This window comes from Lissotriton helveticus, chromosome 1_2, assembly GCF_964261635.1.
Source record: "Lissotriton helveticus chromosome 1_2, aLisHel1.1, whole genome shotgun sequence".
Lineage (NCBI taxonomy): Eukaryota > Metazoa > Chordata > Amphibia > Caudata > Salamandridae > Lissotriton > Lissotriton helveticus.
The window spans coordinates 72,124,696-72,151,418 of NC_136058.1; the positions used below are offsets into that span (position 1 = coordinate 72,124,696).

A 26,723-nucleotide genomic window follows, 5' to 3' on the forward strand; every position below is an offset into this window, starting at 1 on the left:
TCAGGTTTTCTGAGGTCAAAGTTGTTGTCATTAAATATAGTAATAGTTCCACCTGTTTTTTTGCACTGCCTTGTAAAAATACAGATTTTCTATTATAAAGATCCTTATGGCTGTAATTTAAAAATATTACCCTGCGGGTGCATGCACAGTATCTTGGGGCACAGGTTATACTTCCTGTGCTAGTTGCTCATGTCATTTCCTCTCAGCTGGACAGATTAGGTTTGATCTTCTCCAACAAAGACTCAGAGGTGCAAAGAGGAGTAGAGGAAGAATGTGTTTCCTATGTGCAGTTCATTGATGCTTTTGGGGGAAGGTCTTCAATGTGTCGCACCCCAAAGAAATTGGAAAAAGTAATTTTGGAGACCACATAGTTTTCCATAGGTGGTTAGTGGAGGGACCTGGATGTAAGAGTAAAGGTTACTAACCTTGGTATAGTAACTTTAGTAGCTCTAGTCCATGTAGCCCTGTTTGTTCTGATTTCTAACCCAGCATATTGTCTTGGCTGGTTACATAATATTGGCTTTGTTTTTAGTTAGTAAATGAGAAGTCAGCATCCTGAGGTTGCACATGGTGGTAGTGGAAACATGTAGGTGGGATCCACATTATTCTTGGTCTCCTTATATATTGTCTTGCCAAGTAACAGTTCAGACGCTGTTGCCATTAGCAAGGAAGGAATGAACATAAGGATCTGTAATACATGCATTGCTAAGCTTCTATTTTGTTTGTAGTTGTAGGTTCCCCCCAATTATTTTCAGCACTAAGTTCACTTTGTGGAATGTTTCCTTTTCAGAATGGTTTACATTTCCTGCTTTTTAAACTTCCTTACCAACTAAATATACAGGCGGGCATATGTTGTCTCAGTTATATAACCAACACATCTGCAAACTTAAATCTATTATTTTTTACCTTATTTGACTAACTTGGAATTTGATTCTTTCTCCTTTTAAATGTAATTCTCTTTTTTTCAATACCCGTTCACAACTTTATAGGTTTACTCCAGCCTCATTTAGAAAAGGTTGCTATTGAAGCCTTGCAGCTTTGCTGTTTGTTACTACCTCCACCAAATCGCAGAAAACTTCAACTTCTAATGCGCATGATTTCACGTATCAGCCAAAATGTGGATATGCCCCGATTACACGATGTCATAGGAACTAGGTCTTTGGTGAGTATTTCATGAGTTTGCATCATACTGCTGTGAGCAAAACTGTGCTATCCAGGTTGATTAGGAAATGGCTGGTTTTGGTTTTGGTTTTGCTTTTTAAGAAATTGATTCTTGTTGTTTCTTTACTGCTAATGTACCTGTGAGGTCTCTGGTTATGCTTGAAGACTGCTGAGTGTGATGGTCTGCAGTTAGCTGATCTATTGTAACCGTAACTTCTCTCTTCCTGCATTAGATTGGGTGATCATTTCTGTTTTGCCTAAATGAGCCTCTGGCAATTTCCTTAGATAAGAATGGGATTGGATTTAACAGATACCTTAAATTTGCTAATCAGTTTTGTTACAAATGGAGCGGATATTGTAACGAAGAAACTGTGCCGAACTCAAACTGCGGTTTTAGACCAGTGTGGGTGCTTCTGAAATTGTACTTTTATTTATGTCCATTAGGTAGTCCGTGAAGGATTTGCTGAGAGCTTCTCGCACTAACTGGGATAGCATTTTCTGTTTGCTCTTCTGAAGAAACTACTCCCATTAACATCCTGTCCCATCAGCGGAGACACTTTGGCCCCATTGCATCTGGTGACTCTTTACACTTGGTGTTGGGGTTTGTGGAGGAGAGGGCTGGTTCTATCAATGTCAAACATTTTGGCTAACAAATACCCCCTCTACATCTTGGTACTGCAGTTTAAGTCTTTGTTAGCGACTTTACACAGCCCTCTGAAATGCATTGATAATGTATATGTGCTATTCAGCTGAACTGTTATAGTTTGCCAAAGGCAATACTAGTAGAAAAGTATTGGGACATCTTAATCAGTCCAATGTAAGAAAATCCAGACTTTTCTGCTTGATAACCTTTTTCTAATGAAAAGTTTAAAAAAAATCATGCAGTTACTCCGTCCATTGAAATATCTCTGGAAAATGACCACATAATTCAAGTAGTTTTGACAGAACTACAGTTTGTTAGACCAGAAGATTTAGCCATCAGTAATAATCATAAAAGTTCAACATTGTAAGTAATCCAATATAAGAATGTCTCAAAAATTGCTTGGAGTGGGATCCTAAAAACTCCATGTTAAAATGTTGTCACTGACTTCACGTGAAAGATTTGGTTCACTGTCGTTCACTCAAGACTTGTTCAAAGAAGCATTTAAGTAACTAATGAGCTTGATCTTTTCTCACAATGTCAAGGGATTATTCCACTCAGTCATCATAAACGTAATCCTCCTAACTACACAGAAGTGTTACTGTCCACAGACGTAACTATCTGAAACAATTTGCCCAGTGTCTTCACTCGTTCTGTAAGAAGTTGTGCACATATTTATCCAATCAAGCTATTTAAAACTCATTTTCCCCACCACCTTTTTTATGTTCACCATAAAGTTGATTTGAAATGTACATGTTGCTCTACAAAGGCTTAAGATAGAGTTTGTATGTACCTTTCAGTTCTGCATTGTGATTTTGTTGTGCTGTAATACATTAGACATCGTCCTGAGGACTGCTTTGCTGCTGTGGTCTGGGTACCAAATGTGAGCCTAAGAACTGTCCAGGTAACTTTTCAGTCTGTGGACTGGAATGTTGGGCTTTGCTTGTAATATTTTTTCAGAAAGGAAATTTCCTGGTATAGGATGTGCCTGCAAGTGGCACAGTTATTTGCACAGTTTAAAAACAACAGCTTTGCTATGGCAACGGTCCCCAACGTATAGCTTGGGAGCAATATGTTGCTTGAGGAACTCTAAAGTGTTGCTCTCAAATTCCCGATCAATACTGCACTCATGCCTTTTTTCTTCATCAGTTTGATTGAATGACTGGTGAAAGCTGCTAATGGCCAGATACTTGCCTTTTGCACGTGGTCTCGTTCTAGGCACAGTCCCAGAGCCAGTAATTGTGGTGAGAAACTGAGGGATAATACTGGACAAATATTCGAATCTTGACATCAGATTTCAGGAAGTGACCAAAGCCTGTTTTTACCATCTCTAAATTTTACACATTTTTCCTTTTCTGACTCGTCCATATGGAATACACATGCCAGAGGTGTTTATTTGATCCCACATTAATTAGGAAAATGTTGCATACTGGGTAGTACCAAAGTACTGTCCAGCATCTTCATAATGTCTGGGGTCTGCACACTTCCACCAATTCCGGTGGCTCCAAGGACTGAAAAGGATTATCTTTAAATCAGCCGCAATTGTGCATAAGATATTCTGAGGATCTGGTTCCAGATTTCCAATGAGAAAATTCTCTCAATAAGTTCCATCCTTTTCCTTAAGATGCAGCTGCCAACTCCTGCTTAAGACTGTCAAGTCAGAAACAGAAACATTGTTTGACCGCTTTTTAAGTTGAGTCAGTGGAAGTTTGAAACAGCCTCCAAAACAAAATGCTTTCTGAACCCTAGTAAAGACCTAGATCGTCACAGATAATATTTCATGACTTTGTTTCTAGCCTTCTTACACTTGAAGTGGATAAACATTTTGATGGTACTTTTTGCAATACGTTTTCACACTAAAAATACCTAATTATGCTAATATAATTTAAAAGCTTTTGAGGGGAGCCTTTAGCAAGTTTAAGTTTAAAATATTTATTAAGCGCATCATACACCTGAGCGGTTTCTTGGCGCTGAGATAGCAAACAGCCAGCTAGGCAGAGTCAGTCGCTAAGACATAGACTGAAAAGGGGAACAGAGTTTAAGACAGAAAAGCATGAGTGAATAAAAATGTTTTCAATGCTTTACGGAAAATGGAATATTGGGTGAGAGACCTAAGGTGGAAGGGGAGGGAATTCCAGAACATGGGGGCAAGAGTGGAAAATTTCGAGCCACCCTGTTTTTTTTTCCGGTAGCGAGGGACTGCTAAAAGATGTTGTGCTGAGGAGCGGAGGTCTCTGCCAGGGACATAAGCTTTGATGGCTGAAGATATAAAAAGAGGGGCCAGGCCCGTCCTGGCCTGAAACGCCATGCAGCCTAATTTAAACAAGGCGCGTTCCCGAACGGGAAGCCAGTGAAGGGTCTTCAGGAGGGGGGAGGTATGATGGAATTTGGGAAGACCAAAGGCAAGGCGGGCCGCCTGGTTCTGCACCAGTTGCAGTTTGCGCAGGCTGTACTGAGGGATGCCATTGAACAAGATGTTCCCGTAGTCCAGGCGGGACAGGACCAGTGCGGACATAATTAGTTTAAGTGCAGAGGAGGAAAAAAAACGAGAAATAGAGCGGATAGTACGGAGAGTAAGAAAACAGGAAGAAACCACCGAACCTATCTGGGAGTGCATAGTGAGTTTGTCATTTAGCTTGATGCCAAGAGTCTTAACAGAGGAAACTGGGGTAGGAGGAGAACCAAAGGAGGGGGGCCAAAATAAAGAATTCCAGGGACTGGAACAACCACCCGTAACCACAAATTCCGTCTTATCGGGATTGAGCTTCAGGTGGTTGAAGTTCATCCAGTCCCTGATGAAAGATAGAATAGATTGGAAGTTAGAGATGGAGTCAGAGGAAGAAGACAGATTAAAGATGAGCTGGAGGTCATCGGCATAGTTATATACCGTGACCTCCAGCTGCTGTAGAGCAAAGATAAGAGGCGAGATGTAAAGGTTGAACAGTAAAGGAGACAGAGAAGAACCCTGGGGACCACCGCACTGGACCTGGCAGGGGGTAGCTGAAAACTCCCCAAGATGAACCGCCTGGGTCCGGTCCCTCAAAAAGGACGAGAGCCAAATAAGGGCTGAGCCTCCTATGCCCGCCGCCCTGACACGGGAAAGTAAGATGGAATGATCCACCGTGTTAAAAGCGGCAGACAAGTCAAGGAGGACCAGCGCCTGAGATTTGCCTACGTCCATACCCTCTCTGAGGGTATCTAGTACTGACACCACCACTGACTCTGTCGAGTGCTTGGGTCGAAACCCAGCCTGACACGGGGCCAGTCTCACATTCTCCTCGACAAAGGAGCTGAGCGCAGATGTAACATGTCGCTCAAGCACCTTCCCCAAAAAGGGTAGAAGGGAGATGGGGCGATAGTTGGCCATCACGGAGGGGTCGGCTCCTGGCTTTTTTAAAATGGGAACGATGGAGGCGGATTTTAGTGATGGAGTGACAACCCCTTGGGCCAGTGAATCGTTAAGGAAGCTGAGAGGAGGCAAAGTACAGACAGAATAGACCTGCCGTAAGATGTGTGCCGGGCAGATGTCTGAAGGGGAACCGAATTTGATTTTGGGAAGGAGAGACAGGAAAAGTTCCTCAGAAAGAGGGGGAAAAGAATTGAAAAAGGCTGGGGCGGGGGGTGGCAGGGGGTCAACAAAGAGAGGGGAGGGAGGGGGGATGTTGGATTTAATTGTCGCGATTTTTCCTACGAAGTAGGAATTCAGCGAATCGCAGAGTTTCTGGGAGGGAGGGGGTTTGAGTGAGGTCCTGTCGGAAAAGGCCAGGTCGTGAGTAATGGCGAAGATCTCCTTCGGTTGATTCTCGGCCGCCAAGATTTTGGCCGAGAAATAGGCTTTCTTGGCCTCAGTGATGTTTTTTTTGTAAGTCCCTAGGAGAAGGACATAACGGGTCTTGGAGATGGAGGAATAGTCCAGTCTCCATTTGCGTTCTGCCCGTCGAACCGTAAGCTTCAGTTCTTTCAGATCATTACTGAACCACCGATTGGCGTCTTTAGGGCGCCTAATCGAGGTGCGCCGAAGAGGAGCCAAACAGTCGCTTCCATTCGTAAGCCATAAATCGATGGCTTTGGCTTGAGCTGCGGAGTCCAGGCCCAATAAAGAGGGAGAGGAGGCCAGAAGTGAAGTCGTAAGGTCGGACAAATTGACCTTGCCCCAATTGCGAGCCCATGAGTTTTTAGCGTGAATAAGTGTCTTGGTCAGACAGAGGCTAAGGGAAAACGAAATTAAAAAGTGATCGGACCAAGTGCAAGGGGTAACAGACAGTGCAGACAGAGGACAGTTGAGAGACCAAACTTGGTCTAGGATGTGGTCATGAGTGTGGGTGAGAGTGTGAACAAGGGAGGTGAAATTAAGAGAAAGGAGGGTTTCTGAAAATTCCTTCGATGAGGCGCATTCCTTAGGGTCCGTCGGCCAATAATTGAAGTCCCCGAGGACTAGAACCGAGGCATAGTTGACGGCCAGGGTGCCGAGTAAATCTTGAAAGGCCGGAAGAAAAGATGGGGTTGGTTGAGGTGGGCGGTAGGCAAGCACGATGGCTAGGTGGGGGGAGAGAGAGGTGGAACGGGCCACCAAGTAGTCAATTCCTCCCAAGGGAGGTGAGGGGAGAATCTGGAACTGGAAGTCAGTACGGGCGATGAAGGCAACGCCTCCACCCGTTTTCCCGCCCGGGCGATCGGCAACTCCAGGAGTTCCACAGAATTGTACATAGCTTGCTCCCTCTTTCAAGTAATGTTTAGTAAGGGTTCCTTTAGTAGAATCCCAGTCCCTCTGTGCAGTGGACTTTACAGCCTCATGAATCTTAACCAAAGTAACCAGCATCTTAAGCTATAAAACACAACATTTACCTCTACATTTCCTAAGTAGTCATGGGAGAGCACCACTAAAATACTGTAGAAAGGACATTTTAATTTGATCAGTGTTCTTGGCCTACAATTTCCCAAGTTGGTCCCACTCCACAAAGTTCTTTAAATTCTGTTATAACCAACAATTCTGGCTAAAGGTTTTAAAAATGCACAATTTTCATACTAAATTTCAAAAGGGGTTTAAATCCTACAAAGTATTAGCTGGTGTTATTAGCCTGAAAGTTAACGGTGCAATTTCCAAACATTTTTCCAATTAATCTCTTGGTGCATACCCAACTCCTGTATTGGGGCCTGGGGCTTAAATCCTACAATCTTTGTTTGAAACAAATAGTTGTAGGGGCAAATGTCGTTCGCCCTACATAATGTTCTTTAGTCCCAAAAATGTAAACAGGGGAACCAATTTAATTTTCTTATAAATGCACAATCTACAACTAAGATTTTCCAGAAAGAGCAGTGTAAATCCCAAAGTATTTTGGCCAGTGTAACCATGCATTGTGCTTTAAAATGTTCATTGTCATTACATTTCTCCAAAATTCCTTAGGGAGCATTGCATCCAGTTTGCAATGTGGTATTCAAATCCTAGCAACATTTAACAGATGTCACTGGCCTAATATGTTTAAAACTGAACCACTTGCTGTTAAATTTCCCCAAAGCTCAGTATAGGTGGAATCGAACAAACTCGAATGAAAGTGTTGCAAAATGCCCAATATGTCATTGAAGTTATGCAAAACACCTTTGAGGGGAACCCACCTGCCCCCTCAGTCATTTTTTAATCCTGACAAGTTTCCCCTCAAATCCTTCTAGGCAGAATCTACTAAACCTCCATGAAGTCTCATTGCCAACTCATACAACAGCAACACAGATTGAACTTTACTATATTATTCCAACATCTAGAACATATATAAAACCTCAGAACTAACAGCCATCTTCCTTCTTTTCTTGCTGTGAAAGTTTTTTTAAAATCTTAATTATTATCACTGTTTACTCCCAAAGGTCAATATACGAACAACTGATTGTGCAAACCGCTTCATATACCTTGAGACTTTCGTCTGGTGTTGAGAAGATCCACCCATCATCCAGCTTTTTCTTTAGACTTGATATACAATCCAAGAAAAAAAGACTATAGGGTGGTATAATCTACTGTAGGGATATTGGCCTTAACCACTTTAATGAAATCATGATTTTCTACCTACCTATACTTTGGAAAATCAGCTTTTTATGGCAAGACACCAAAACCAGCATGGCAAGGCTTTAAATATGCATCGTATCATTTTCCACAGCATTTTCTATAGGTTTAAGATAAAACGTTTTAAATAGTCAACAGGCCTATCGGTACATTCAAGGATGTCATTCAAACTGCTACCACTCATAATAGATTTACTAGCCAATACTCAAGAGCAGAATGAGCTCCAAGTTGCCAGTCATCCACTCCTGATTCCTTCAACACCTCCTTAACCTATCTAGATAATGCAGGTGTAGGGACTGCGTGGTGAGGATGTTTATGGAAAGTAATATTTGTGGCTTGTCTACTCTTCTCAGTTTCAATTCTACTTTCATATGCTTTACACTCCTAAACAAATTCTGATGTTCTTTTGAAATTGGATAAAAGATAGTTCTGTTCTTAATATAAAATAATACGCCCTGTGGTTCATACCTTCTAAAAGATACCTCTAGTGCTCTCTCAACTGACACATGTCTAAATGAAATGAAACACAGAAGCATTGTTAACTTCAAAGATGAAGATAACAAGGTCAAAGTCTCATTCCTATATTCTTTTGGACTACATCCACATCACAAAAAGAATAATATTTCATTACATTTGGATTTTATTGAGACATACTTCTAAAAAGTCTCTTAGCTGGAGCATTCTGACCATAGGTAGTCTTTCTTGAAATACGTGGCCTGCTGAAATTGCTGAGCTTTTCAAGTTTACTGTACTATAAATATAGAAATCTTCTTTAAGTGTCCGTAATTTGTTTTTGTCATATGCACTACCGTTGATGATATGGGATCTAAATCCCTTTCAGAACTCCAACATACCCATTGCTTCCACGCCCAAAATGTGCCTTTGCTGTACCAGGACCCTTTGATGCAGTCTGAAGCCTCTGAAGATAACCCTGGCATCTGCCAGACTCTACGAAATATTTCAAAACATGAGTTGTATCTGTCTGTTCACTACTGGCTTGTGCCATAGTCCTGTTACATTCATTTGAAGATTCAGATTCATGTTTGCTGAGAGATTGTCTATCACCAGCAAAATAGAGCAATTCACTCAGTCCCTTGCTAAACTTTTTTAAAGGACTATGTCAATTTCTCCATACAAATAATATACCTCTTCACCTGAACATTTTCTCCCTGTTAACATTCTGCATCTCGCACCCAAAGCATCTGTGCTGGCATCTAATTCTGTCACTATATCTGGAGAGTCCCCATAGATCAAATTCAAGTTCCAAGCCTCCATATTCACTAATCACAAATGTACCTCCGTTAAAGCGTCCTGATTGATTATGTTCCTAGGAATATTTCAATCTATCCTTAAATAATGCACTTTCAACTTTTGGAGGATTCTGTAATAAAGAGGTGTTGAATTCGCCTGAATTGATGTTTACAACAATCTCAAATCTTGCTAACTGGCAATTTTATTTGCTAACTTCACCTGCCTGATGTTGCAAATCTTTATTTTCACTGTCTGGAAGCTCAACACACAACCAGATGTGTGTATCTGAAAGCCTAAAAGTCTAATTTCCTGACCTGGAATCAAGCTCATCCTGCCCCTGTTGATACAGATCCTCTATGATGCAAACCTCTAACTCTGTTCTTCAGACAGTTTTTTTTGTAAATGACATAATTCCAATGTTGTCTAAATAAACAACCAGACCAACCCCTCGCTCTCTCATCCACACTACCAAAGATCTAATACCTTCATGAAACATCATGGTGCTGTCATAAATTTAAACTGGAAGCCTGTAACCACCAAATACTTTCCTGCCTTCGAAATCTTGGGAAATCTTGTGTGCTTAAGAAATGGCTACTGTCTGGTAAGTGTTTTTCAAAACCAGCCATGTCAACCAACCTTCTTTACTCCAAACATCCCTCAACAGGTGGCTTCTCCTATCTTGAAACATCTATGTACTACCCAGTTGTTTAAATCTTAGATTTATGCTGGTCACATCCCTTTGTCCTTTTTAAATATTTCATACCTAAGTTTTTGGAGAATTAGTCCCTAAATATATTGCTCCTTTCTGAAACAATGCTTCTATCTCTTGATCCATCATTTTTTCCTTCTCTGTGCTGAATTTCAGAACTCTTGGATCACAAACCTGAACCGGGTGGTTCATAAACTCTGTTCTGTATCCCATTACCAAAACCCACAAATCCCTTATCTCCTTTCATCTTTCTACAAGCTGGGCTAGTCCGGTGCACAACTTGAAAGGCGTAGATAAATAGTCTTTGTTTAACATTTCTTAGCTTCCTTTAACTCTCCCTTTTCCGCTGGTAAAACTTGCCCCATTTCTCTACCACCATGGGAAGAAACCAAAAGAACTTTGTTGTCCGAAAGGCTCAAAATCCCTGCGGAAACAAGTGATACTTTGTGTAGGAAGGTAGATCCCTGACTATGGTTGCCCCCAACTTTTTGCCTGGTGTTTTGCTGGTTTTCTGACTTAGTTGACCTGGGACCCTGCTATTCAGGGCCCCAGGCCTACTGCTCTCTCTGTAAAATGGATTCCATGTACCTTAGGTACATATCTAAATTGGATACTGAGTCACCTTATTAGCCCCTGTACAGTGTACCTTAGGTACCCAGGGCATAGGTGTACCCAGGGCCTACCAGGGGCTGCAGCATGTATTATGCCACCCCTGGCTGGCCATCCAAATCTGACACAACTGGCTGCTTGACAGCTGGGGCAAGGTGGTGTAATCACCCTTTGCTTTAGATATAGTATACCTATATCTAACCCTAAAATGGACACACAGATCTCCTATCAGTCACTCCTATGGCAGGCCTTAACAATCCTGAAGGCAGAGTGCTTGGAATCGTGTGAGATGGTGCTCTGGCATGAGCTGAGCCTGTCTGCGGCTTTCGGGATCCATCCCTTAGCCGTTTCCATGATATCGCATACCATATACTCTTAAGTGCATTATAATCCTCGCGGTTATGTGCCAACTCTGGTATCGCTTTATCAAAACATGTCGAGTAAGGTGTCATACGAATTGGAATACTAACCCCTCGCCAATTCTGGCGACGGGGTTAGCATTCCACCCTTCTAGAGGGACACGACATGTATGTAACCCCTAACCCCGGTTAAAGTCAGACAGAGCCTTAGCATCCACAAAATGGATGCTGCCACCGAGACACGAGTCTGCCCTCCTGCTGCTGGGAGTCCTCCCAGAGCAGGAGATAAGGACAAAGGGTTTCCTGCCAGGGGCGGTGCCAGGGGCGGTGCCAGACAGGGTTTTGTGTATTGTAGGTAGGCAGGGCTTTAGAGGAAGGTGACTGCACGTGGCACCCCGGTGCTCACTGTGCATAGGCTGGCTGGAACCAGTTCCAGGGTCACTCCAGACCCTGTGCTGGGGAAAAGCCCGCCAAGGAAGTGGGTGTAACCACCCCCCTCCTAGTCCCACCCATAGGGCAGGACTTAGTCGCGTGCCAGCCCCTTTTTACAGGATAAAGGTAGAGACTGGCCCCTTCCAAATCAGATCATCTTTGAATCCTGAAACTACTTTCCACGAAAGAAACTCAAGACTTCTTCCTAAGATTTCTCCCTTGTGAGTAAGGAGTAGTCACCCTGCATCCGCAGGCACCATCTACAGAACACTGCGGTCTGCTGCAAGTCCTTCCTCCGGAATCCGACTGTCCAGCTCGACGAGAACCGGCTTCCCTGGCACCTCTGACCTCTACCTGCATCATCAGTCACGCTGAGATTCGTGGGTGTGACGAGACCTCGAGGGACCGGCCATCTTCAAGACTGCACGACTTCTGAACAACAAGCCCGCCGAGTGAATTCCTGGTGAGTGCTTTGGGGTCCGAGAAGCCCCCACCCTGAGCAGCTCCAGCACCGAAGAGCAGCCCCCCAGCATCTCCACGATCTGCGTGGGGCCCTTCTGCTTTTTGCTGCTCACCGCGTTGTTTGGCTACTAGCCCGCTGGCTTGTGGCCTTCCTGACGACGCCCGACGACATTTCTGCTGCTGGTCTGGTTGCTCCAGACTGGCCCTTGCTTCCCTCCATCGGAGAAGTACCCTGGACCCTCCTGGTCCACTCAAGACGCCATTTTAGGTCCACCGCGTGGGCCTTGCATTTGCCAAGACTTGTTGCCCAATCCTGGGTCCAGCGACGTCGACAGCAAGAACCTTCGTGGGACAGCTCGCACCTCCATCCTGGTCGCCGACAACGCCTCCTGGTCCGAGAGACTGCAGAGCCCAGCAGCGCCCACTCACCTGACTGCGGTGACTTCGCCCGGTGCCATCCTGGTGCCCACTTAATCACTGGCTAGTGATTCAAGAACTTGGTCCCCTCTGCTTTCAGGTTTTCTTCTTCCTTGATCCAGGCTTGGATCCATCGAACTTTTCTTCACTGGTCGCCTGCCAGCAACTTCTTCCTTCCAGGCTCCTGGTCCGGCAACGAGATCCCCGACGTCTTTTCAGACCTATGCAGCTGCAGCCCCTGGGCTAGGTAACTTCTTCACTTCGGTGTCCCAGCATAGCCTCACTATCCTAGGGTCAGGATCCACTGTCGTTTTCTTCCTACCAGGTCGGGTTCGCCCGTGAACACTAACTTTGCCTTTACTAGCCTCCATAGACTTTGTCCCGCATCCCGCGTGAGAGTGCACACTCTGCACCCGAGTCCCCTGGGTCTCCTAGTAGAAATCTAACGATTCCCTAGTCCAGTCCTAGCGATTCCAAAGCCTATTAGAACTGTTACTTACCTGCTAGTAATTCGCATTCCACTTTTAAAGTATATGGTTTTTCGTGCCCCTCGGGCATTTGTGTATAACGTGCTAACTTAAGTATTTTCGTAAGAGTTTTGTTGTGTGCCTAGCACCCTGTCCTCATAAAGAGTACAGGGTTGTTGTGATTCTAATAAATACACTGTTTATTTTCATAACACTGGTGTGGTGTCCTTTCACTGGGTGTTCAAGGGGTAATGTGATGGTAAAACAGCTGGCTTAACACGCCCTCTAGAGTCTTAGCCTTAGACTGCTCGTATCCATGCTACTAGGATAGCTGGTCTATAAGGTTGACTTACAACCAATCATCAATAAGGGTTGTTTGGACTGATATATAGTGATCACTAGAATAGTGAGCACTGCACATCAGGCCAACTTCTCACATTGGTGAGCAGCGGTTGGGATTTGAGCTTGCTGTTGTTTTACCACACATGCCCTAAGAATATCTTGTGAAAGATCACATAAGTACTAAAGGTACATATAACTTAGCTTAGAATACTCTGAGTTCTACTGAACCAGCTGTTGTAGCTCCTAGGGCCTAGCACACCCTAAACTACAACTCTAGCAAGGGATCAGTAGGCAAACATATAGTGTAGGTAAGTGCACCACTTACACCTCACTAGAAAAGCATGTCTACCCAGGGAGATTCTACTGAGACTCCCCTGGTCAGTGTTGACCCTCCACAGGTCACTTCAAGATATGCAGCTCTCAGTTTCCAGGAGATGAGACAAATCTGTGTCTCCAGAAAACTGAAGCAGGGGTCTAACCCCACCACTCCCTTTCTGATAGGTCTCTTAGAGACATATGATGCCAGAAAGCTTTCTCAGTTACATGAGAACATGCCAGCCTTAGAGGGAACCTCTGGGGATCCAGATCTCCCCAACACTGATTCAGCAGTTGAGGAGGAGGATCAGGAGGTACTCTCTGGGGATGAGGTAGACAAGGGTCTTGAGGTAGTCAGAAGGCTAACTAGGACCAACTTAGACTTACTTGGGCTAGGATCTGGGGGACCCCCAGTACTAACCCGAAGTGGGCCTAACCTTGGAGTTAGGAGAGATAGATCTCTTTCTAGGGACTCCAATAGATCTCTGCACTCTAATGCCTCTTCTCAGGGGAGAAGGAATCCTCCACAGAGGAGATTCACTTCCCCTCAGAGAAGGGAGCATGAAGCTAGGATGAGACAAGCTGAACTGAGGATTGAAAGGGAAGAACTTGCCCTGGCCAAAGAGAAGCTTGCCTTTGCTAGAGAGCAGCAGATAAGTGGGTTAGCACCCACTGGTGGCAGCAATCTCCCAAGAGATAGAGAGAAGGGTTTAGATACTAAACACCTGACTAAAATAGTGCCCCCCTTTAAGCAAGGGGATGACATCCAGAAATGGATGGCTGCTCTGGAGAGGGCCTGCACTGTGCAGTGCATTCCCCAGAGTCAGTGGGCAGCTATACTGTGGCTCTCCTTTGATGGCAAAGGTAGAGATAAGCTCCTCACTACTAGAGTTGAGGATGCTAACAATTACCAGGTCCTGAAAAATGCACTGGTTGATGGGTTTGGTTTAACCACTGAGCAGTACAGGTTGCTGTTCAGAGACACCCAGAAAACTCAGTCTCAGGACTGGTCTGACTTTGTTGATTGTGCCACTAAGGCTTTGGAAGGCTGGCTACTGGGTAGTAAGGTTACTGATTTCAAGGGATTGTATAATCTAATTATGAGAGAGCAAGTCTTAAATAATTGTCAGAACCAGTTATTACACCAGCACCTGGTAGACTCTGATCTGACCTCTCCACAAGAATTGGGTAAGAGGGCAGACAAATGGGTCAGAACCAGGATTAGGCCCAAGAACCAAGGTGGTGACCAGAAAAAGGAATCAACCAAGCCTCAAGAGAAGGGTGGGAATAAATCTACAGATCAAACCACATCAGGGCCCCAAAAATCCTCTGAGGGGGGTGGGTCCCAGAATCCTTCTAATAACCAGAAGAAACCTTATTGTTATCCCTGTAAACAGGTGGGTCATTTGAAAACTGACAGTAGTTGCCCAAAGAATAACAATAAGGAGAACATACCCCCAAGTAACATTCCCAAGCCTCCTGTTACTACTAGTAGTAATCCCCCAGGTGGTGGGAGTGCCCCCAAGAATTTGGGTGCATTTACTTTGGGAGTTCCTGGGGACTCTGGCCTAACCAGGTCCCCAAACTTAGATACTCTTGTCTGTGAGACTGGCATGGGGTTTGCCAACTTCACAACTTGTCCCAACACTTTGGGCAAGTACAGACAGGAGCCCCTCATCAATGGAATGAAAGTTGAGGCCTATAGAGATACAGGGGCTAGCATCACCATGGTGACTGAGAGTCTAGTCCCCTCAAGGCAACTTTTACCTGGTGCCACATACCAGGTGACCAACATTGATGGAGTGAAGAAAACTCATCCCATGGCAGTAGTAAATCTCAGCTGGGGAAGTGTCACTGGCCCCAAGAGAGTGGCAGTGTCAACCAACTTGCCTGTAGATTGCCTACTGGGGAATGATTTAGAGACCTCAGCCTGGGCTGAGGTAGAGCAAGAAACCCATTCTAGAATGGTGAACCCCCATGGTAAGGTTAGTGGGGCAGTGTTAGTCACAGCCCCAGTCCAAGATGTCCTCCCTGAACAGGTCAGGAGGGTTGTGCCAGTCACAACCCAATCTCAGACAACTTCCTTCCCAGAACAGGTTGTCAAGGCTGTCATGGTAACAGCCCACACCCAAACTGAGCCCCCTCCTGAAAAGGTTGGGAGAGTTGTGATGGCCACAGCTCAAACTCAGACAGATGATAGTGTTGTGAAGCCTGAAACTATGGATCACTCCACTCAGACGGAGAGTATTGAGGAGGAAGAGAAATCTCCCTCCCACCAGACTGTAGGAAAGGATCAGCCTCCTCAGGGAACTGATCTGACCCCTTGTGAAGAAACTGCCACAGAGGTAGTCAGGCCTAGCCTGGCAGAACCCCTGATGTCAGTGGACCCTTCCAAGGTGGGACCCAGTCTGGAGCAGGTAACCTGCCCCTCTCTACCCTGCCTCAGTCAGCCCAGGGCTGTAGAGGTCAGGGAGGCCAGTGTTGGACCCCAAAGGGCCCCCTGTCCAAAAGAATTCCCCAATCAGCAGATTAAGGGCACTGAAGCTAGTAGACCTAGCCAAGTGAAAATAAGACAAACTCCCGAGGGATCCCCCTTAAAATTAGTTAGGGACCTCCCACAGATGGACACTGTTGGGCACAGCCAAACTTGGGACCTGAGGGCCCCAGACCTGAACTGTCCCTCCAGTAAGCCAAACAGAGGGACCCAACCTCCAGCTGTAGGTAGCCAGAGGTTGACCCTGAGAGCCCAAAACAACTCAGTCTTGGAAAGAAAGGCCTCTATGGTGGATAATGATTGGAGGAAGCTGAGCCCAAAGTTAGTGGAGCCTCACTTCAGTACTCCATTTCAGCACCAGCCTTTCTCTTTGACAAAACACACCACAGGTAGAGATTCCCTATGGTGGAGACCCTCAGACACCCTTAGGGTGAGGGATTGCTTAGTGGACCATGACATAGGGGGTAACCATGCCAGTGCTGGTACTTCCTTAAATGGCCACTTAGGCAATATAGGCTTACCTGGACAAGGATAGCCTCATCTCCTTTCGTTTGGGGGGGGGTTATGTAGGAAGGTAGATCCCTGACTATGGTTGCCCCCAACTTTTTGCCTGGTGTTTTGCTGGTTTTCTGACTTAGTTGACCTGGGACCCTGCTATTCAGGGCCCCAGGCCTACTGCTCTCTCTGTAAAATGGATTCCATGTACCTTAGGTACATATCTAAATTGGATACTGAGTCACCTTATTAGCCCCTGTACAGTGTACCTTAGGTACCCAGGGCATAGGTGTACCCAGGGCCTACCAGGGGCTGCAGCATGTATTATGCCACCCCTGGCTGGCCATCCAAATCTGACACAACTGGCTGCTTGACAGCTGGGGCAAGGTGGTGTAATCACCCTTTGCTTTAGATATAGTATACCTATATCTAACCCTAAAATGGACACACAGATCTCCTATCAGTCACTCCTATGGCAGGCCTTAACAATCCTGAAGGCAGAGTGCTGGAATCGTGTGAGATGGTGCTCTGGCATGAGCTGAGCCTGTCTGCGGCTTTCGGGATCCATCCCTTAGCCGTTTCCATGATATCGCATACCATATACTCTTAAGTGCATTATAATCCTCGCGGTTATGTGCCAACTCTGGTATCGCTTTATCAAAACATGTCGAGTAAGGTGTCATACGAATTGGAATACTAACCCCTCGCCAATTCTGGCGACGGGGTTAGCATTCCACCCTTCTAGAGGGACACGACATGTATGTAACCCCTAACCCCGGTTAAAGTCAGACAGAGCCTTAGCATCCACAAAATGGATGCTGCCACCGAGACACAAGTCTGCCCTCCTGCTGCTGGGAGTCCTCCCAGAGCAGGAGATAAGGACAAAGGGTTTCCTGCCAGGGGCGGTGCCAGCACCGTCCCAGACAGGGTTTTGTGTATTGTAGGTAGGCAGGGCTTTAGAGGAAGGTGACTGCACGTGGCACCCCGGTGCTCACTGTGCATAGGCTGGCTGGAACCAGTTCCAGGGTCACTCCAGACCCTGTGCTGGGGAAAAGCCCGCCAAGGAAGTGGGTGTAACCACCCCCCTCCTAGTCCCACCCATAGGGCAGGACTTAGTCGCGTGCCAGCCCCTTTTTACAGGATAAAGGTAGAGACTGGCCCCCTTCCAAATCAGATCATCTTTGAATCCTGAAACTACTTTCCACGAAAGGAACTCAAGACTTCTTCCTAAGATTTCTCCCTTGTGACTAAGGAGTAGTCACCCTGCATCCGCAGGCACCATCTACAGAACACTGCGGTCTGCTGCAAGTCCTTCCTCCGGAATCCGACTGTCCAGCTCGACGAGAACCGGCTTCCCTGGCACCTCTGACCTCTACCTGCATCATCAGTCACGCTGAGATTCGTGGGTGTGACGAGACCTCGAGGGACCGGCCATCTTCAAGACTGCACGACTTCTGAACAACAAGCCCGCCGAGTGAATTCCTGGTGAGTGCTTTGGGGTCCGAGAAGCCCCCACCCTGAGCAGCTCCAGCACTGAAGAGCAGCCCCCCAGCATCTCCACGATCTGCGTGGGGCCCTTCTGCTTTTTGCTGCTCACCGCGTTGTTTGGCTACTAGCCCGCTGGCTTGTGGCCTTCCTGACGACGCCCGACGACATTTCTGCTGCTGGTCTGGTTGCTCCAGACTGGCCCTTGCTTCCCTCCATCGGAGAAGTACCCTGGACCCTCCTGGTCCACTCAAGACGCCATTTTAGGTCCACCGCGTGGGCCTTGCATTTGCCAAGACTTGTTGCCCAATCCTGGGTCCAGCGACGTCGACAGCAAGAACCTTCGTGGGACAGCTCGCACCTCCATCCTGGTCGCCGACAACGCCTCCTGGTCCGACAGACTGCAGAGCCCAGCAGCGCCCACTCACCTGACTGCGGTGACTTCGCCCGGTGCCATCCTGGTGCCCACTTAATCACTGGCTAGTGATTCAAGAACTTGGTCCCCTCTGCTTTCAGGTTTTCTTCTTCCTTGATCCAGGCTTGGATCCATCGAACTTTTCTTCACTGGTCGCCTGCCAGCAACTTCTTCCTTCCAGGCTCCTGGTCCGGCAACGAGATCCCCGACGTCTTTTCAGACCTATGCAGCTGCAGCCCCTGGGCTAGGTAACTTCGGCACTTCGGTGTCCCAGCATAGCCTCACTATCCTAGGGTCAGGATCCACTGTCGTTTTCTTCCTACCAGGTCGGGTTCGCCCGTGAACACTAACTTTGCCTTTACTAGCCTCCATAGACTTTGTCCCGCATCCCGCGTGAGAGTGCACACTCTGCACCCGAGTCCCCTGGGTCTCCTAGTAGAAATCTAACGATTCCCTAGTCCAGTCCTAGCGATTCCAAAGCCTATTAGAACTGTTACTTACCTGCTAGTAATTCGCATTCCACTTTTAAAGTATATGGTTTTTCGTGCCCCTCGGGCATTTGTGTATAACGTGCTAACTTAAGTATTTTCGTAAGAGTTTTGTTGTGTGCCTAGCACCCTGTCCTCATAAAGAGTACAGGTTTGTTGTGATTCTAATAAATACACTGTTTATTTTCATAACACTGGTGTGGTGTCCTTTCACTGGGTGTTCAAGGGGTAATGTGATGGTAAAACAGCTGGCTTAACACGCCCTCTAGAGTCTTAGCCTTAGACTGCTCGTATCCATGCTACTAGGATAGCTGGTCTATAAGGTTGACTTACAACCAATCATCAATAAGGGTTGTTTGGACTGATATATAGTGATCACTAGAATAGTGAGCACTGCACATCAGGCCAACTTCTCACACTTTGGCCATGGCCGGTCAATCTGCCCTGCATTCTACTGGTCCCACCCAAAATTTAGTCTCTGAATACCTTTTTAATGTCCCTTTGAACCTTTTGGATTTAATTTAATGTGCCCACGTACCAGGACATATCTGTCACAGATTCTTCACCAAACAAAATGCTATCACATAAAGATCCCCCATATTACTTAATATTTCCTTTCATTTATCAATATATAAACAAAAACAGAGAGGCATCTCTCAAGAGTTCAAACAATTAACACAGTCAGTGCTGTAATTGATAACATCAAGACGATTCGAGAGGTCTTTGTTCTTTTTATCTTGTACTTCTTTAGTTCATTTTCTTGTCTACAGCCTGAAGAAGCCCGAATTGTGGGCGAAACGCGTTCCCTGTGCAGAAATGTTCATATCTGTAGACAAGAAAATTAATAAAAGCAGTACAAGAAAAAATAACAAAGACCTCTCGAATCGTCAGTGAGAGTCTTCCCAACTTTACAAGATTGCTCCCACACTCCCATCCCTATGCATACATCCGCTGAGCCAGGAAGCGAAACCTGTCACCAGCGCAAGTACTCGCACAGTGCAAGCCTGTGTCACACTCGTAACACTGATTTATTTCCAAAGGCGCGTACGGTCAAAGCTATTGCCCAAATTAGATTGTTCATACACCACGTGCCCTCAGCAAAGGTCGCCAGAGTCTAAAGGCTGCAAAAAAAAAAAGAATGCTTAGTGTTCCTGGCAAAGCACTTGTAAGTGCCTTTCAATCAATTAAAAGACACTGTACCTCTTTACTATTTAAACTAAACTTGAAAATAAGGCATTCAACCCACAATTTTGCCAACATATAAATAATTTTTGCTTATTCATTTTTCCAAATGGACCCAAAGTGTGAATATTTTAACCAGAAAAAAGTTTGTCATACTAGACAGATAAACTTCACATCTCTCTTGCGTAGTAATTATCTGTGCATGGTTAGCAACAAAAAAAGGAAGATACTGAGGTTTAAAAAAAAATTCTTGCATGTTTAATGTACTATAGTTCTGTTTGAGCTGCTGTGCAAGTTGCAATAACATGTCCATTTTGTAATATGAAATTCTAATTATTGCTGTCGTCCTTTAGAGCAACATCTGAACTGTGGTATGATCTATTGAATATACCTGATGGATTGTGACTTCATTAAATTTTGTAAAAAGCTTGCCAACAAACCAGCTCCAGATTGATAAACAAAGTGTTCAACAAGAGTAGTGCACCAGAGCGCCCCTTTCAAATACACTTCTCCAAGAGATAAACCGAGTGACCACACAGGAATATTTATATGTTCACAAAGTAAATCTGTTGTCGCTCAAATGCAGCAGTGGCCAATTAGTGCTGTAAAATTCCTTCATGTGAAAGACTATTCCCTTTTCACGTCTCCCAACGTAACTTAAATGTACTCTGCAGTGACTGATTCTGAAAGATGGCTATTGGATAAATATCGAAGTTGGCTTAAGAAGATATTGTAGGCTTATTCTTATTGGCTGTACAGCAAAGAACCTTCTTGAGTGAGTTTCCTTCAGAATATAGGTCAATTTGTGCAGCCGTGCTGCTTGTTAGTAAAGGTGGAAAATGTGTGTATTCTCAGAGTGGTGGTAAACTGCTTTTATATTTACGAAAGATACCAAAGATTTGCCTAAAGGTTATTTTTTTTCTATTACTGCTGAAAATCTGTCCAACCTAATATATATATATATATATATATATATATATATATATATATATATATATATATATATATATACATAGACTTCGAAACGCGTTGGGTTATTTCCTTGTGCCTAATAAACCCTTCTGCACAATATTGGGGCTTCGACTCTGGTTTCTTTCCATGTGGATTTGGATTTCCAGGAGGTGATTGAATATATATATATATATATATATATATATATATATATATATATATATATATATATATATATATATATATATATATATATATATTTTATCTGCACATCGTGGTGTTGCTATTTTTGTAACTTAAATTTGTTTAAAAATATAATTTATAAAGGCTTTCATTATATTATATACTTTTATAGATGGTACAGACCTTTTCTCGATGTGTACTTTGCTGTGCAGAGGAAGTAGACCTCGATGAACTCCTTGCCACAAGGTTAGTTTCCTTTCTAATGGACCACCATCAAGAAATTCTTCAAGTACCAGTGTATTTACAGATTGCTGTACAGCATCATGTAGATTACCTTAAAAAGATCCCGGTAAGTGCAACCATTGTAAAATGTGTCCATGCTCTGTAAATTAATCTTACCCAACTTTACAATATCTGAATAAATAGAACCTATTGTCTGATAAAGAATTACTTGTAGTTAAAATTATTTGCTCTAGGCTTCTATATTTCTGTTTTATTTAAGAGAGGGATAATGGGTACAATCGGAATGAAACACGTTAGTTAGATTCTTTACCTTAGAATATTCCCAGGCGTCAGGCTGGATCCGGAAAGTTTTGCGTAGCAGTACCCCTGCGCGTCGGTAGGCGTCGGCTGCGGCTCCGTCGTTGCCGCCGGGATGACGTAGTCGGAGTACTTAGACGCCGCCCTTGTGCGCTGACGTCCGTTCTTCTTTTTTCCGCGCCATCAAGCGCAGATCCGAAAAAAGCATTACTTCTTGGTCACTTTTTGACTAACTTTTTCGATCTTTTTGATCCTGTTTTCGAGTTGTAAGACTATCGGTGCCGGTAGGGATTACCGACCCCCATCACCGGTGCCTGTATTGCCTTGGGGCCGACCATGATGACAAGTCGTGCCCGGACTGCCGGGCCTTGACGTTGAAGGCTAGGCAGGAGCGGTCCCGTAAGCTCCTCGAGCTCCGGCAGTCGACTCCGCGTCGTTGCCGGTCCAGGTCGAGGAGGAGGTCAAAGGACCGGTCGCGGGGCCACAGCCATCGAAGCTCAGCGAGTTGACACCATTCGTCGGGCTCCAAGTTCTCAGGTAAGAGGCACAAGAAGTCGAAGAGACAACATCGCTCTTCCGACGCTCGCGCGATGCGGCCGGGGTTTCGGGCGACACCGCCCACGCGGCAGGCGCCGCTGCCAGCTCCATGCCTGCCGGTCCCTGGGCTGAACGCGACGCCGAAGGAGATAGACGCCTTCCTCATGGCCATTAGGTCGCTCTCTCCTCCGTCTGATCCCGCTGTGGCGCCTTCGGGCCCTGCTGACCTGACTGGGAGCCCAAGCGGGCCTGGTGCTTCGACCCCGGTGCCGTCGGGTGCTTCAACCCCGGCGCAGTAGACGACTCAAGACCCGGCCCCGCCGGTTCTGGATCCGAGTCGCCGCTGGTCGACCTCACGACCCCTCCGCTGGCGCCGACTCCTAGGGTGTCGCCCCGGACGACGACGTCCCCGATCCCGCCCCCCTCGATCCGGTTCCGGCGTCGGAACGGCGTCGCTCGACGCCGCATTAGACGTCGAGAGAGGAGCAGTTCTTCTATGATCCGGCCCCATCCTTTGTACACTACCAGGAGATGGAGGACGAGTGATTGGGAGGGGCAGAGAACCCTCCAGCATGGGAGTGCCAGTTATTTCAGGACTGGGCAAGTGAGCTAGGGGAGGCCAGTGGTTTGGGCACTTCGCCCGACATTGGATTTGTCTCCGCTCCTACCGTGGCTACGGAGTAGGGGGCTGCCTACACCTTGGCCTTGGCTCTTGAGCTCCCCGTCGCGGCCTTGACGACTAACCTCCTCACTGAGGTCCTCAAACCGCAGGCAAGCTCTTCGGAGCCTCTACTGCCGTTCAGTGAGGCCCTTACTGACGTACTGGTGGGCACTTGGTCCAGGCCCTCTACAGGTCCCCCTGTAGATGGAAACGGGCGACCCTTGCTTCCTGTCCACCCACCCCACCCCCGAGAGTCTGGTTATCCAGGCCTCTAATTCCCAGACCGCATTCCCGACAGCTCCTCCTGATCGGGAATCCAAAAGGTATGAACCGTTCGGAAAGATGATGTTCTCCTCTCACTTTGGGGTTGCGGTCGGTCAACACTGCTTGCCTTTTGGGCCGTTATACCCACTCTTTGTGGGACACGGTCGCGGACGTGCTGCCAGCTTGCCCGTGTGAAGCTCGCTGTAGGAAGGTAGATCCCTGACTATGATTGCCCCCAACTTTTTGCCTGGTGTTTTGCTGGTTTTCTGACTTAGTTGACCTGGGGCCCTGCTATTCAGGACCCCAGGCCTACTGCTCTCTCTGTAAAATGGATTCCATGTACCTTAGGTACATATCTAATTGGATACTGAGTCACCTTATCAGTCCCTGTACAGTGTACCTCAGGTACCCAGGGCATAGGTGTACCCAGGGCCTACCAGGGGCTGCAGCATGTATTATGCCACCCCTGGCTGACCATCCAAATCTGACACAACTGGCTGCACGACAGCTGGGGCAAGGTGGTGTAATCACCCTTTGCTTTAGATATAGTATACCTATATCTAACCCTAAAAATGGACACACAGATCTCCTATCAGTCACTCCTATGGCAGGCCTTGACAATCCTGAAGGCAGAGTGCTTGGAATCGTGTGAGATAGTGCTCTGGCATGAGCTGAGCCTGTCTGCGGCTTTCGGGATCCATCCCTTAGCCGTTTCCATGATATCGCATACCATATACTCTTAAGTGCATTATAATCCTCGCGGTTATATGCCAACTCTGGTATCGCTTTATCAAAACATGTCGAGTAAGGTGTCATACGAATTGGAATACTAACCCCTCGCCAATTCTGGCGACGGGGTTAGCATTCCACCCTTCTAGAGGGACACGACATGTATGTAACCTGTAACCCCGGTTAAAGTCAGACAGAGCCTTAGCATCCACAAAATGGATGCTGCCACCGAGACACAAGTCTGCCCTCCTGCTGCTGGGAGTCCTCCCAGAGCAGGAGGCAAGGACAAAGGGTTTCCTGCCAGGGGCGGTGCCAGCACCGTCCCAGACAGGGTTTTGTGTATTCCAGGTAGGCAGGGCTACAGAGGAAGGTGACTGCAAGTGGCACCCCGGTGCTCACTGTGCATAGGCCGGCTGAAACCAGTTCCAGGGGCACTCCAGCCCCTGGCCTGGGGAAAGCCCGCCAAAGGAGAGGGGTGTAACCACCCCCCTCCTGGTCCCACCCATAGGGCAGGACTTAGTCGCGTGCCAGCCCCCTTTTCCCAGATAAAGGTAGGAGCAGGCCCCCTTCCAAATTAGATCATCTTTGAATCCTGAAACTACTTTCTACGAAAGGAACTCAAGACTTCTTCCTAAGATTTCTCCCTTGTGGCTAAGGAGTAGTCACCCTGCATCCGCAGGCACCATCTTAAGAACACTGCGGTCTGCTGCAAGTCCTTCCTCCGGAATCCGACTGCCCAGCTCGACGAGAACCGGCTTCCCTGGCACCTCTGACCTCTACCCACCTCTACAGCCCAGCTGAGAACCGTGGGTGCGACGAGACCTCGAGGGACCGGCCATCTGCAAGACTGCACGACTTCTGCACAGCAAGCCCGCCGAGTAATTTCCTGGTGAGTGCTTTGGGGTCCGAGAAGCCCCGACCCTGAGCAGCTCCAGCACCGAAGATCAGCCCCCCAGCATCTCCACGATCGGCGTGGGGCCCTTCTGCTTTTTGCTGCTCGCCGCGTTGTTTGGCTACTAGCCCGCTGGCTTGTGGCCTTCTGAACGACGCCCGACGACATCACTGCTGCTGGTCTGGTTGCTCCAGACTGGCCCTTGCTCCCTTCCAGAAGAGGAGCACCCCGGACCCTCCTGGTCCACTCAAGACGCCATTTTGAGTCCACCGCGTGGGCTTGAATTAGCCAAGGCTTTGTTGCCCAATCCTGGGTTCTTCGACGCCGACAGCTTCATCCTTCGTGGGACAGCTCGCCTCTCCATCCTGGTCGCCGACAACGCCTCCTGGTCCGTGAGATCTGCAGAGCCAGCGTCGCCCACTCACCTAGTCGAGGTGACTACCATCCGGTGCCCTCCTGGTGCCCACTGACTACTGACTAGTAGTCACGAACTTGGTCCCCTCTGCTTTCAGGTGTCATCCATCTTCCAGATCCAGGCTTGGATCACTTCGAACTATCTTCACTGGTCGCCTGCCAGCATCTTTCTTCCAGGCTCCTGGTCCGGCAACGAGGATTCCCGACGTCTTTTGAGACCTATGCAGCTGCAGCCCCTGGGCTAGGTAACTTCGGCATTTCGGTGCCCCAGCATAGCCTCACTATCCAAGGGTCAGGATCCACTGTCGTTTTCTTCCTACCAGGTCGGGTTTGCCCGTAAACACTAACTTTAACTTTGCTAGCTTCCATAGACTTTGTCCCGCATCCCGCGTGAGAGTGCACACTCTGCACCCGAGTCCCCTAGGTCTCCTAGAAGTAATCTAACGATTCTATAGTCAAGTCCTAGCGATTCCAAAGCCTATTAGTACTGTACTTACCTGCTAGTGATTTCGCATTCCACTTTTAAAGTATATGGTTTTTCGTGCCCCTCGGGCATTTGTGTATACCGTGCTAACTTAAGTATTTTCGTAAGAGTTTTGTTGTGTGCTTAGCACCCTGTCCTCATAAAGAGTACAGGGTTGTTGTGATTCTAATAAATATATTGTTTATTTTCATAACACTTGTGTGGTGTCCTTTCACTGGGTGTTCAAGGGGTAATGTGATGGTAAAACAGCTGGCTTAACACGCCCTCTAGAGTCTTAGCCTTAGACTGCTCGTATCCATGCTACTAGGATAGCTGGTCTATAAGGTTGACTTACAACCAATCATCAATAAGGGTTGTTTGGACTGATATATAGTGATCACTAGAATAGTGAACACTGCACATCAGGTCAACTTCTCACACTCGCCCAATCCCTTGCGGAGGGGCGCGATGCGGCACGGTACTCTATTCGTTGTGGGCTGGATACTACGGACTCGCTAGGCAGGGCGATTGCAACGACGGCGGTGGTTCGCCGCCACGCCTGGCTGAGGTACGCCAACTTTTCAGCTGATGTCCAGAATTCCCTCATGGACATGCCGTTTGATGGCCGGTGCCTCTTTGGCGAAAAGGCAGACAGTGCGCTTGAGCTTTTCAAGGACTCCAGGGCTACGGCCAAGTCCTTGAGCCTGTCGGGCCAGGAAAGGGCACCCCCTCACGTCCTGCCAGCCACGGGCCGCAGACTAACATCCAGCGCAGCGGCGGACGTGGTAACTGCCGTGGCGGTGCCAGGGGACAGCGGCGAGGCCAGTCCACATCCACCCCCGCAGCATCAACCTCAAAGCCTTCCTAGTCCGAGCTTTCAGGCCCATTCGACGCCAGTGGGGGTCAGGGTTGGCCATCATCTCCTCCACTGGCGCTCCATCACATCAGACTGGTGGGTGCTGCAAATCGTCCGAAGGGGCTACTCCCTCCCCTTCGAGGCGACACCTCCAGCCATGCCACCGCAGTACCACCGCGTGTCAGGGGATCACTTGCAACTTCTGCAAGAGGAAGTTACGGCCCTCGTGGCCAAGGGGGCCATCAAGCGCGTTCCTGGGCCAGAAGTAGGGTGTGGTTGCTATTCCCACTACTTTCTGGTTCCCAAGAAGGGCAAAGGGGCCCTACGCCCTATCTTGGACCTCCGGAACGTCAACGGCTTCCTCCAGAAGGAGAAGTTTTGCAGCGTGAATCTTTCTGGTTTCACTATGCTGTGCATATTCCGCAATCTGGTGGTTGGGTCCGGAATCGTAGTCTTTTTTT

At 47.0% G+C, this 26,723-nt stretch overlaps 1 protein-coding gene across 4 annotated transcripts in view; it reads left to right on the plus strand.

The window, feature by feature from the left end:
• DEPDC1 (DEP domain containing 1) overlaps window positions 1-26,723 on the plus strand; it is a 362,287-nt gene that overhangs the window by 238,021 nt on the left and 97,543 nt on the right. For all 4 annotated transcript variants that reach the window (XM_078668810.1, XM_078668806.1, XM_078668812.1 and 1 more), the window contains 2 exons: window positions 990-1,162; window positions 21,079-21,255. In XM_078668810.1, coding sequence (XP_078524936.1) covers window positions 990-1,162; window positions 21,079-21,255 — 350 coding nt within the window. The remainder of the gene's footprint in view (window positions 1-989; window positions 1,163-21,078; window positions 21,256-26,723) is intronic.